This window comes from Platichthys flesus, chromosome 4 (genome assembly GCF_949316205.1).
Source record: "Platichthys flesus chromosome 4, fPlaFle2.1, whole genome shotgun sequence".
In the NCBI taxonomy this organism is placed as follows: domain Eukaryota; kingdom Metazoa; phylum Chordata; class Actinopteri; order Pleuronectiformes; family Pleuronectidae; genus Platichthys; species Platichthys flesus.
The window spans coordinates 2,455,824-2,469,250 of NC_084948.1; the positions used below are offsets into that span (position 1 = coordinate 2,455,824).

General features: G+C 41.1%; 1 protein-coding gene and 1 long non-coding RNA gene across 2 annotated transcripts; one reads left to right on the forward strand and one right to left on the reverse strand.

The window, feature by feature from the left end:
- The first annotated feature begins 6,711 nt into the window (after window positions 1-6,711).
- Window positions 6,712-9,315, forward strand: LOC133952317 (uncharacterized). Its single transcript, XR_009920535.1, has 3 exons — window positions 6,712-6,800; window positions 7,437-7,490; window positions 7,792-9,315. It is a non-coding gene; the product is annotated as an uncharacterized LOC133952317 (long non-coding RNA).
- Window positions 9,316-9,590: 275 nt separating this feature from the next.
- LOC133951269 (uncharacterized) lies at window positions 9,591-11,710 on the reverse strand. The gene is made up of 2 exons (XM_062385112.1): window positions 10,302-11,710; window positions 9,591-10,124 (listed from the first exon to the last, which is right to left on the reverse strand). Exons 1-2 carry the CDS (start codon window positions 11,152-11,154, stop codon window positions 9,904-9,906), a joined length of 1,074 nt encoding a protein of 357 aa, XP_062241096.1. The 5' UTR covers window positions 11,155-11,710; the 3' UTR covers window positions 9,591-9,903.
- Window positions 11,711-13,427: the final 1,717 nt, after the last annotated feature.

The following is a 13,427-nucleotide window of genomic DNA, read 5'->3' on the forward strand; positions in this document are numbered from 1 at the left end:
ATTTTGGTCATATTCCATATTTTTTCTTTGATGTACTTGTCGTACAGCTTTCATCAGATCAACTTCAAATTTAGAGGATCGTCATCACAACAAATTGGAGATCTAAAGTTATTGAAGGATTACGTTTTAGCAAAACCGTGGTGTGGCGTTAAAGTTTGATGAAACGCTATCAAAACACAAGCTTCCATATTTCAGACACATTTTGTCCAGTTGAGTCCAAACTAGACACATACGACAAGAGTCGCGACCAGAAGACATCGGTGCAGAAATTGTGACTTACAATCACAGCGCCCCCTGGTGGCAACAGGAAATGTCTTGTTTTTAAGACGTGTTATGTTTTTATGTACTACTCGGAGAGATTTCATCACATCAATTTAAAATTTAGACGGGTGGCATCACAACAAGATGGAGATCTAAAGTTATCAAAGAAACAACTTTTCGACACACCGTCTGACTGTGGCGGGGCGTCAAATCAGCTCACCATGACACACGAAAATGCTTAAAGGGGACATATTCGCTTAAAAGGGGACATATTATTTCCATTTCACCACAGTTGATATGGTTCCTTGGGGTCTTAATGAAATGTCTGTAAAATATTTTGGTAAAAATACCCCAAGGATAATTTAAAACAGCACCTTTTTACTCTGTCTAAAACAGACCTCCTCAGATCAACCTGTTTTGAAGGCCCCGCCCCCCTCTCACCCGCCCCCATCTTACCCCACCCCCTTTCACCCCTCTCATCCCTCCCCCTTCTCACCCCTCCCCCCTCTCATGGAGGTGTAGGACATGTGCTTGAATGTGTTCTCACTACAGAATGCATTCAACATCTATAGGGCAGATTATGGGCCTCGTGGAAATTTACGTATTCTGGGGTATTTGGAAATGGGTGTGGCAAAATGGCTCAACAGCGCCACCAACGGTGCTTTCCCTCATTTACGGAGAAACACCTCATTTAGCATTCACTGATCCGCACGAAATTGAAGACAGTTGTGTATCATCACCAGATGCACAAATAACGCACCGGGGGAGTATTATGAAAAACGCAACAGGAAGCACGCCATTTTCGATTTCGTGGCCATTTTGGTCATATTTCATAATCTTTTAATTTGATATACTTCTCGTACAGCTTTCATCACATCAACTGAAAATTTAGACGAGTGTCATCACAACAAGATGGAGATCTAAAGTTATCAAAGAAACAACTTTTCGTCACACTGTCTGACTGTGGCGGGGCGTCACATCAGCTCGCCATGACACACGAAAACGCTTTAACTTCCGTGTTCATGGGTCCATCTCCCTCAAACTACATGTGTGTATCATCAGCCCCCCTCCCTTGAAGATATTCAGATGGTTTTAAAGAATGGGCGTGGCAAAATGGCTCAACAGCGCCACCAACGGAGCTTCCCCTCATTTATGGAGAAACACCTCATTTAGAATTCACTGATCCTCACGAAATTGAAGACAGTTGTGTATCATCACCAGATGCACAAAAAACGCGCTCGGAGCAATTTGAAAAACAAAACAGGAACCCCGCCATTTTCGATTTGGACCATATTCCATGTTTTTCATTTTCAAGTACTTCTTGGAGAGCTTTCATCAGATCAACTGAAAATTTAGACGAGTGTCATCACAACAAGATGGAGATCTAAAGTTATTGAAAGATAAATTTTTCGCCACACCGTGTGACCGTGGCGACGCGTCAAAATGTGACTAAACGCCATCAAAACACAAGCTTCTGTATCTTGGACATATTTGGTCCAATCGAGTTCAAACTACACATGTAAGACAAGAAGCGCGACCTGATGACATCAACAAAGACACCATGACTTAAAATCATAGCGCCACCTGCTGGCTACAGGAAGTGAAGCGTTTATCTTGCAGCAGTGCGCAAATCATGCAACGCTGAGACGAGCGCTTGGTCATCGAACGTTCTCTCTTCCCCGACCGCAACAGACTTGAAATTGCCTGTGCTCGGGCCCGTTAGTGCTACAACGTAGCCCTAGTTATTATTATTTTTCTCTGTTTAAACTCATTGGCTTTTTGAGGGCTTTAATGTGCTCAAAAAGTTGTAGGAGTTTGCAGCAAATTCGAAGGCGGCGTAAAATTACGTATTCTGGAGTATTTTGAAAAGGGCATGGCAAAATGGCTCAAGAGCGCCACCTACGGAAAAGCCCCTCATTTAGCATTCACCGATCCTCAAAAAAAACATACACTATTGTGTATCATGACAAGATGCACAAAAAAGTCAATCAGTGCATTATGAATAACGCAACAGGAAGCCCGGCAGTTTGACTTTAGTGGCCATTTAGGTCATATTCCACATTTTTTCTTTAATGTACTTGTCGTACAGCTTTCATCAGATCACTTTCAAATTTAGAAGATCATCATCACAACAAATTGGAGATCTAAAGTTATTGAAGGATTACGTTTTAGCAAAACCGTCTGACCGTGGTGTGGCGTTAAAGTTTGATGAAACGCCATCAAAACACAAGCGGAGCTAATTCGCTCTGCTGTTTCCCTGTAGCACTACGGCTAAAATCACAGGTCTGTAGTTAAACACTCGCACATACCAACCCTTATTCTATCGTGCTTAGTGATTCTGTGTTCTGTCTGAGCTCACCTTCGTAGCTATATAGCAGCGATGTCTTCTCTCTCTCCCTGTTGCTCTACTGCTCTCTCTTGCTCCGAGTGTCTAATGTTTACCTACTCCTCTGCCTCCCTTAACAGTAGTGGTACATGTAATAAGTGTAGTGTGTTGATAGCGATGGAGGCTCGGCTTAGCGACTTAGAAGCTCGGCTCAGCAGCTTAGAAACTCCGTTAGCTGTAGTTAGCCGGCTCCCGCTAGCCGCGGAGCCACCTAGCTTAGCACGTAGCTTAGCCTTAACGAGCAGTCCCCAGACTAGTCCCGTGCAGCCGGGAGCCCAGGGCAGATGGGTGACGTTCCAGAGGGGGCATAGTGCTAGACTTAGAAAGCCCACGATTAAAGAGCCACCAGCTCACGTTTCAAATAGATTCTCTCCACTCAGCGAGGCACCCGCTGATAAACAAACTCTGATTATTGGCGACTCGGTTCTGAGAAACGTCAGGTTAGCGACACCAGCGACCATAGTTAATTGTATCCCAGGGGCCAGAGCCGGCGACATCGAATCTAAACTTAAGTTAATGGCTAAATCTAAAAAAGGTAAATACAATAAAATCGTAATTCACGTCGGCAGCAACGACTCCCGGCTTCGTATGTCGGAGGTCACTAAATTGAATGTTGAGTCGGTGTGTGCTTTTGCTAAAACGATGTCGGACACAGTAGTTTTCTCTGGCCCGCTCCCTAATACAACAGGTGATGACATGTTTAGCCGCATGTTGTCTTTTAACCGCTGGCTGTCGAGGTGGTGTCCTGTAAACGGCGTGGGCTTTATAGATAATTGGCTAACTTTTTTGAGAAAACCTGGTCTTGTTAGGAGAGACGGCGTTCATCCCACTTGGGATGGAGCAGCTCTCTTATCTAGGAATATTACTAAGTCTATAACATGACAACCCATAGTTGGGACCAGGAAGCAGAGCTGCAGTGCTAAACACTTCTCTGCGCTCCCTCTGGATCAGTCACAAAACCCCATAGAGATTGTGTCTGTTCACCGTCCGGTTAAATTATTGAAATTAAACAATAATAGAGCGAGAACTCCACACAAAAATTTAATACAAATTAAAACAACCTCTGAAACAATACAGGAAACCCAGACTTTTAAATGTGGTCTTTTAAACATTAGATCACTGGAAAAAAAGGCTTTTTTAGTTAATGAAATAGTCTCTGATTACAACATAGATTTATTGTCCCTCACTGAGGCGTGGCTGCATCCTGATGATTATGTCAGTCTAAATGAATCTACTCCCCCCAGTCATATCAATTCACAGGTTCCTAGAGAAATTGGGCGAGGAGGTGGAGTTGCTGCTATTTTTAACTCCAGTCTATCAATTAATCCTAAACCTAAACTCAGCTACAAGTCATTTGAATGTCTGGTTCTTAGTCTTCCACGCCAATCCAGGAACCACCAACAGCCAATCATATTTGCTGTAGTTTACCGTGCTCCCAGGGCTTATACTGAATTTTTAAAGGAATTCCCTGAGTTTTTATCAAACTTAGTCCTAAAGACCGATAAAATTATTATTGTTGGTGACTTTAATATTCATGTTGATAATAATAAAGATTGCCTTAGCGTAGCATTTATTTCAATACTAGACTATATTGGTTTCAGTCAGTGTGTGCACAAACCTACTCATTGTGGTAACCACACACTTGACCTTGTATTATCGTACGGTGTCGCAATTGAAAATTTAACAGTACTTCCGCGCAATCCAGTTCTATCAGACCATAATTTAATAACCTTTGATTTTTCAATAACTGAATATATGCCACTAATAAAAAATTCATTTTCTAGATGTCTACCTGATAGTGCTGTAGCTAAATTTAAGGAAATAATCCCAATTACATTTAAACCCGTATTAGCAGTAGATATAAACAACAAATTCTTTGAAACCCTGAGCTCCATTGAGATCGACCACCTCGTCGATAGCTCTGCAGACTCATTACGATTAACATTAGACTCAATAGCGCCTCTAAAAAAGAAAAATGTCAAACATAGTAAATTAGCTCCGTGGTATAATTCCCAGACAAATGAGTTAAAACAATTATCAAGAAAACTAGAAAGGAAGTGGCGGTCCAGCAACAATGTTGAAAACCTCATAGACTGGAAGAATAGTGTTAAAGAATATAAAAAGGCTCTCCACAAAGTAAGAGCCGCCTACTATTCAAAACTAATAGAAGAGAATAAAAATAACCCCAGGTTTCTCTTCTGCACTGTAGCCAGGCTGACAGAGAGTCACACCTCCACCGAACCCAGTATTCCTCCATCCCTAAATAGCAATATCTTTATGACCTTTTTTAATGATAAAATTCAAACTATTAGAAATAAAATCAACCATCTCCTGCCCTCAATTGGCACTAATACCCTCCCAACAACAGAGATCTCAGAAACGGCTGAGAATCCTACCCATTACTTAGACAGCTTCTCTCTGATCACCCGTGATCAGTTTACCAAATTAATCTCAGGTTCTAAACCAACAACCTGTATCTTAGATCCCATTCCTACCAACTTACTTAAAGAGATTCTGCCCCTAATTGATAGTTCGTTACTTAACATTATCAATCTGTCATTATCATCAGGTTATGTACCACAGTCTTTTAAAATAGCTGTCATCAAACCCCTACTCAAAAAACCCACCCTAGACCCAGAGGTTTTAGCCAATTACAGACCAATATCTAACCTCTCCTTCATTTCTAAAATCTTAGAAAAAGTGGTAGCCAATCAGCTGTGTGAGTTTCTCCAGGAAAATAATATATATGAAGACTTTCAATCGGGGTTTAGAGCCAATCACAGTACAGAGACAGCCTTGGCAAAAGTCACTAATGACCTTTTAATAGCCTCAGATCAGGGACTTGTGTCTGTCCTCGTTCTGTTAGATCTCAGTGCAGCATTCGACACAATTGACCATCAAATTTTATTACAAAGACTAAAACAGTTAATTAACATTAATGGAACCGCCCTTAACTGGTTTAAATCGTATTTTTCTGATCGCTCCCAATTTGTGCAAATTAATGATGAGTCATCTGTGCGCACCAAAGTTAATCATGGTGTTCCACAGGGCTCTGTGCTCGGCCCAATTTTATTCTCATTATATATGCTTCCACTAGGAAACATTATCAGGACACACTCGGTAAATTTCCACTGCTATGCGGATGACACCCAGTTATATTTGTCAATAAAACCTGAACAAAGTAATCAATTAACTAAACTTCGAACATGTCTCAAGGACATAAAAACCTGGATGACCCGCAATTTTCTCTTATTAAACTCAGACAAAACAGAGGTTATAATACTTGGCCCCAAACACCTTAGAGATGCATTATCTAATGATATAGCTGCGCTAGACGACATTGCCCTTGCTTCCAATGAAACAGTCAGGAACTTGGGAGTGATCTTCGATCCTGATTTATCCTTTAATAGTCACTTAAAACAAATTTCTAGGACCGCTTTTTTCCACTTGCGTAATATTTCAAAAATTAGACATGTCCTTTCACAAAAAGATGCAGAAAAACTAGTCCACGCCTTTGTTACATCGAGACTGGACTATTGTAATTCATTATTATCAGGCTCCAGCAGGAAGTCGTTAAAGACTCTACAGCTTGTCCAAAATGCTGCAGCACGTGTCCTGACGAGAACAAAGAGAAGAGAGCACATTTCTCCAATATTAGCATCGCTACACTGGCTTCCAGTTAAATCTAGAATAGAATTTAAAATTCTCCTCCTCACCTTCAAGGCCCTTAATAATATAGCGCCTTTATACCTTAAAGAGCTGTTAATACCTTATAAACCCACTAGAGCACTCCGCTCCCAGAATTCAAGCCTACTTGTCGTCCCTAAATTCTCTAAAAGTAGAGTAGGAGCCAGAGCTTTTAGCCATCAAGCCCCTCGGCTGTGGAATAATCTACCACTTTCAGTTCGGGAGGCAGTCACCATCTGTTCGTTTAAAAGTAGGCTCAAAACCTTCCTTTTTGATAAAGCTTATAGTTAGAGCTAATTAGTGCGCCAGAACGTTACTTGTTCTATTTTATGACACATGACACACGGAGCTTCTCTTTCCAGCTTCTCCTTCCTCTTCACACACAAATCGTATCAGTAGCACAGTTTGATGTTCTGCTTGTTCATCTGACGGACACATTAACGCCGACTGCGCTCCCGTTTCTGTGGTAAGTCACGTGGAGTATTTTATTTACATGTGTTTGCAGTGATTTGCAGGGTGCCTTTGAATCAGGCGTGCTAGCTTAGCGACGCTAATCCGGAAACTACATACCAGCTGCGAACGGGTTCGAAGCCAATGCTAGCTGTTACCGACACAACACTATGAACCCAGGTCCACCAAGCAGAGAAAAGCGTTAATTTATAAGGATTAATCTGAGAAAGGAGACTGTGTGTAGGCTCAAGGAACTAGCTGAAACCTGAGTGTTTAACGTCACATCTGCATTGCAAGAGAAGCTGTTCAAAGGAGCATTACGTGTCCTAAAGCTCTTTCTTCAGAGTAGTGTTGTAACGTGTTACAGTGAAAAGTAACCGTGTCTGCCACCTTCACTCTTTAAATCGCTAATCTCAGACACACTTCACTGAATTCTTTTGTTAAATATGAGTAAATCAAAGCCTTGTAACTTTAATAGAACAGACAGTATCATACAGAATTGTAGGCTAATATGCACTACCTATTTCCTTAGCTGAAATGATTTAACTTTGAAGTCATATTTTATTTTTACTATGTAAAAGTCTGTTAAAAAGTTGACCTGGCACACGTATGACTTTACATATCTGTGTATTTGTGTTAAATGTTCCTCTAGCATGTCCAGCATGAGACACAACTTGAATCCAACCAGACTGAACACTGACTCCAGGTACAGACCTGTTTTCATTACTAATACAAACAATCAAAGTATTGCACATAATGCATTACTAATACAAACAATCAAAGTATTGCACATAATACATAATGTATTAAATTATAATGCAATACTTTTAATGTGAAATAGCTCCATACTAAACATTCATTGTCATGGTAGTGCACGTTTTAATCCAAAAGCATATTCAAATACACAGTTGAATATCCACAGAAAATAAGATTACACACTTTGTTCATATGTAACTCTTCCTCTACAATAATGACGATCACTTTCATGTTTCCTATCATTTTATTAGGGACGGACAAGCCTGAAGGACACAGCTGTGATGACCATGTTCTGTCTCTTATGGCAAAGCAGAAATATAAAACACTGGGTTCTTATCTAAAGTGTATCAAATCAGATCTCCACCATGTTGCTGCTGAGGACATCAGGTGCTGCAGTTCTTCATCTATGAAGAGAAAAAAACGCACTGTTAAAGAATGTTTTGTGTTGTGTATAAAGCACAACAGATTTCAGATAGAACCGTTGTACTGTGGTCTTGGTTTGTATCCTCATGGTTAAATGTACATATTTTAAGTCCCTTCTGATAAAAGTACTGAAAGAAATACAACATTGTACAAATAGATAAAATGTCTTTCTACCTCATCAGTACTATTCAAGGTGATAATCTCCCACAGACCTATTGATAACAGTCCACATCAAGTCTTTCCACTTCTCTCAGTGTGTGAAAACATAATTCTATAATTAATTTGAGAACTGTTTACAACACTGATGTGTGGAGATTAAAATCATACCTAAACTGTCTAATTCACTGTAAAACTCCATGACATTCGTAGGCCATCTGTAGTTAAGGGAGCAACGCATGGAGTGATGTGTAGATTACTAGTTTGATGATGCATGAGGAGAGGCGGTGATGGAGTGGCAGAAACTTGGACTATGGGCAGAGAAGGTCTCTGGTTCGTCTTTGGTTCGACTCCATGGAGATACAACAAAAGTCGAACCTGGATTGATCTGTCCAAAAATCCAAGAGTCTCCCTACCCTCTCTAGTGCCCATGAGCAAGGCACCTCAATCCCCCAACATCTGCTCCCCGAGCGCCGTACATGGTCGCTCACTGCTCTGTGTGTCCTGCACCAGATGGGTAAAAAGCAGAGATTAAATTTCCCTACCTGCATGAGTGTGCCTTTGCATGTCTGTGCATGTGTTTGGGATGGATAAATGGATCTTAATCTTTATCTTTTAATCTTAATCAGTTGTCTTCCAGTTGACCAGCATGAAGCTGCAGATCTCCACCATGTTGCTGCTGGGGACATCAGGAGCAGCATTAATGAGGAGCAGAAGCGTACTGTTATGAATGTTTTGTGTTTTTTATGAAGCACCACATATTTCAGCTAGAACCGATGTACTAGGGTCTGGGTTTGTATCCTAATGGTTAAATGCACATACTTTAAATCGCTTTTGATAAAACGTGAGAAAGAAATACAACATTGTACACATAGATAAAATGTCTTTCTACCTCATCTGTAATATTCAAGGTGATGATCTCCCACAGAGCTGTTGATAACAGTCCACATCAAGTTTCTCCACTTCCCTCAGTGTGAAAACATAATTATATAATTTATTGGAGAAGTGTTTATAACACTGATATGTGGACATTATAATCTTATCTATACTGTCTAATTCACTCTACAACTCCATGACAAACTAAATAAACGATGTGAAAATAGTAATGGTGGATATACCATCCTGTATCAGAATATTGGTGAAACATTGTTACTATCACATGAAACGTACACGTGTAGCGTATTGATAGTAACTTATTAAAAAAATAAATAAAGTCACAACCAAAACAAGACTGTGGAGTTAACTTGCTTCAATCTGTTCATTAGACGTGATAAATAAACGGTAACTTTTATAACAATTACATATTACAAAAAACTTGAGGCATGTAAGCATATGATGATAGATAAAGCATTAGGTTATGTTGTATAGTTTGAAGGTTACTTACCTCTAGTTCAGCACCAGCGGCGGGCCAGAAGAAGTGGAGCGATCATTATCATCAATCAATCAATCAATCAATCAAATTTTATTTGTATAGCCCATATTCACAAATTACAATTCATCTCATAGGGCTTTAACAGGGTGTGACATCCTCTGTCCTTAACCCTCAGCAAGAGTAAGGAAAAACTACAAAAAACCCTTTTAACAGGGTAAAAATATGTAGAAACCTCAGAGAGAGCCACATGTGAGGGATCCCTCTCCCAGGACGGACAGAAGTGCAATAGATGCCACGTGCAGGAGAACATCATCAATAATCAAAGTCTCTAGCAGCATTGATGAAGCACAGTCCATGCTCAGCAACCATCTAGACCACGATCCACCATCCAGACCAGACGCCACTTCAGTCCTCAGTCACCGTCCACCGCCGCCCACCAGGAGGACCCATCACAAGCCACCACTGCGGTCCTGGTCCACCGCCCGTGCCCAATGCCAACGCGACACAGGGTCCGCCACCAGCACCACGATCGGCCCACATGACTCAGAATCCGCCACACTGGATCCAACACCGCGACCCCCGGTGCGCGATCCACAAACCGTAATCCATGGTGCGGCCACAGAGGCCCTGGATCTGCGGGTGATAAAGCAAAGGGATTCCGGGGAAGGGGGATAGGGATGGAGAAGAGGAAGGAGAAGCTGGAAAGAGAAGCTCCGTGTGTCATGTGTCATAAAATAGAACAAGTAACGTTCTGGCGCACTAATTAGCTCTAACTATAAGCTTTATCAAAAAGAAAGGTTTTGAGCCTACTTTTAAACGAACAGATGGTGACTGCCTCCCGAACTGAAAGTGGTAGATTATTCCACAGCCGAGGGGCTTGATGGCTAAAAGCTCTGGCTCCTACTCTACTTTTAGAGAATTTAGGGACGACAAGTAGGCTTGAATTCTGGGAGCGGAGTGCTCTAGTGGGTTTATAAGGTATTAACAGCTCTTTAAGGTATAAAGGCGCTATATTATTAAGGGCCTTGAAGGTGAGGAGGAGAATTTTAAATTCTATTCTAGATTTAACTGGAAGCCAGTGTAGCGATGCTAATATTGGAGAAATGTGCTCTCTTCTCTTTGTTCTCGTCAGGACACGTGCTGCAGCATTTTGGACAAGCTGTAGAGTCTTTAACGACTTCCTGCTGGAGCCTGATAATAATGAATTACAATAGTCCAGTCTCGATGTAACAAAGGCGTGGACTAGTTTTTCTGCATCTTTTTGTGAAAGGACATGTCTAATTTTTGAAATATTACGCAAGTGGAAAAAAGCGGTCCTAGAAATTTGTTTTAAGTGACTATTAAAGGATAAATCAGGATCGAAGATCACTCCCAAGTTCCTGACTGTTTCATTGGAAGCAAGGGCAATGTCGTCTAGCGCAGCTATATCATTAGATAATGCATCTCTAAGGTGTTTGGGGCCAAGTATTATAACCTCTGTTTTGTCTGAGTTTAATAAGAGAAAATTGCGGGTCATCCAGGTTTTTATGTCCTTGAGACATGTTCGAAGTTTAGTTAATTGATTACTTTGTTCAGGTTTTATTGACAAATATAACTGGGTGTCATCCGCATAGCAGTGGAAATTTACCGAGTGTGTCCTGATAATGTTTCCTAGTGGAAGCATATATAATGAGAATAAAATTGGGCCGAGCACAGAGCCCTGTGGAACACCATGATTAACTTTGGTGCGCACAGATGACTCATCATTAATTTGCACAAATTGGGAGCGATCAGAAAAATACGATTTAAACCAGTTAAGGGCGGTTCCATTAATGTTAATTAACTGTTTTAGTCTTTGTAATAAAATTTGATGGTCAATTGTGTCGAATGCTGCACTGAGATCTAACAGAACGAGGACAGACACAAGTCCCTGATCTGAGGCTATTAAAAGGTCATTAGTGACTTTTGCCAAGGCTGTCTCTGTACTGTGATTGGCTCTAAACCCCGATTGAAAGTCTTCATATATATTATTTTCCTGGAGAAACTCACACAGCTGATTGGCTACCACTTTTTCTAAGATTTTAGAAATGAAGGAGAGGTTAGATATTGGTCTGTAATTGGCTAAAACCTCTGGGTCTAGGGTGGGTTTTTTGAGTAGGGGTTTGATGACAGCTATTTTAAAAGACTGTGGTACATAACCTGATGATAATGACAGATTGATAATGTTAAGTAACGAACTATCAATTAACTTGCTTCAATCTGTTCATTAGACGCGATAAATAAACGGTTACTTTTAAAACAATTACATATTACAAAAAACTTGAGGCATGTAAGCATATGATGATAGATAAAGTATTAGGTTATGTTGTATAGTTTGAAGGTTACTTACCTCTAGTTCAGCACCAGCGGCTGGCCAGAAGAAGTGGAGCGATCATCCTTGCCGCACAGGGCAAATGCAGGCAATGTGGAGACGAGCGCTTGGTCATCGAACGTTCTCTCTTCCCCGACCGCAACAGACTTGGAATAGCCTGTGCTCGGGCCCGTTAGTGCTACAACATAGCCCTAGTTATTATTATTTCCCTTTGGGGGGCTTTTTCAGGGTCTAGACATGCTCAAAAAGTTTTGAAACTTTGCAGGAAATTCAAGGTCTGCGGATATTTTAGTATTCTGGAGAAATTTGAATTGGGTGTGGCAAAATAGCTCAACAGCGCCCCCTGGAACCAGCCCCTAGGTTTCCCCTTCTTCGATCTTCACCTAAATTGGGACATAGGTGTATCGTGACCAGTCATGAAAAAAAGTCTCAAGGAGCATTGTGAAAAAAGCAACAGGAAGTCCGCCATTTTGAATTTAGTGGCCATTTTAGCCATATTCCACTTTTTTTGTTTTATGTACTTGTCGTAGAGCTTTCATCTGGTCAACTTCAAATTCAGATGAGTGTCATCAAAACAAGATAAGAAAAAAAGTGACTAAGGGATTTTTTTCCCATCACACCGTGTGACCGTGGCGTGGCGTCAAAGTTTGATTAAACGCCATCAAAACACAAGCATCTGTGTCTCGAACACACATGGTCCAATCGAGTCCAAACTAGACATGTAAGAAAAGAGTCCCGGCCTGATGACAGCTACACAGAAATCATGAATTGAAATCACAGCGCCCCCTGGTGGCTACAGGAAGTGACATGTTTTATATTTTGATGAACTGCTCCTGGCTGCTTTACAATATACAGCTCAAATTACCTCAGTCAAGTCATTGGATCAAGGTCAGAATTGTGACATTTCCTCAAACCATGTAAACATTGATGTTTGGCGCCAGACGAGGCGATGTTTTCTTAAGTCCACCTGGCATTGTCCTATTACTACCACTCTTCTGTCACATGATAATAGTACAAGCCTGAACAGCTCTGTGTGTCAATATTTCCTCAGTGTAATAGCGCCACCTACTGATTCGCCAGGAAACAGGAAGTACTTTGTTAATCCACTCTGCATTATCTCAACCGGCTCCAAACTACTGACCTATAATCACAATACTGATCTGAACAGCTCCACATATAAATATTAGTTCAGGGTCATAGCGCCACCTACTAATCAGTGTGAAAATTACGTTGTGGTAAAATTGTCCAATTGACACAAAATTGCTCACGCTATATCAGAGCGGCTACTTGAACAGATGTATATGTCTGTGTGTAATAATAGTGATGGCGCCACCTACTGGCAAACCTACTGCCGCCGAGCGCAAAATGGATGGAACGCGGAGACATGCGCTTAGTCATCGATCGCTCTCTCCACCGACCGCAACAGGCTTCAACGTGCAGGTGCTCGGGCCCGCCAGTGCTACAACGTAGCCCTAGTTTCTTTAATGAATTCAAAGTTCACACAATTAGAGATTAATATGGCAACTCCTCTTTTGGGGCCATTCTTAAACGTACTATAAAAGGCATTTTTATATCCAAAAGACCCA

Coding starts and splice junctions, on each gene's coding strand:
- LOC133951269 (XM_062385112.1), bottom strand. CDS start 11,154: ATGCTTCCACTAGGAAACATTATCAGGACACACTCGGTAAATTTCCAC. Junction 10,125..10,301: donor CACCATCTGTTCGTTTAAAA/GTAGGCTCAAAA, acceptor TATCACCCGCAG/ATCCAGGGCCTCTGTGGCCG.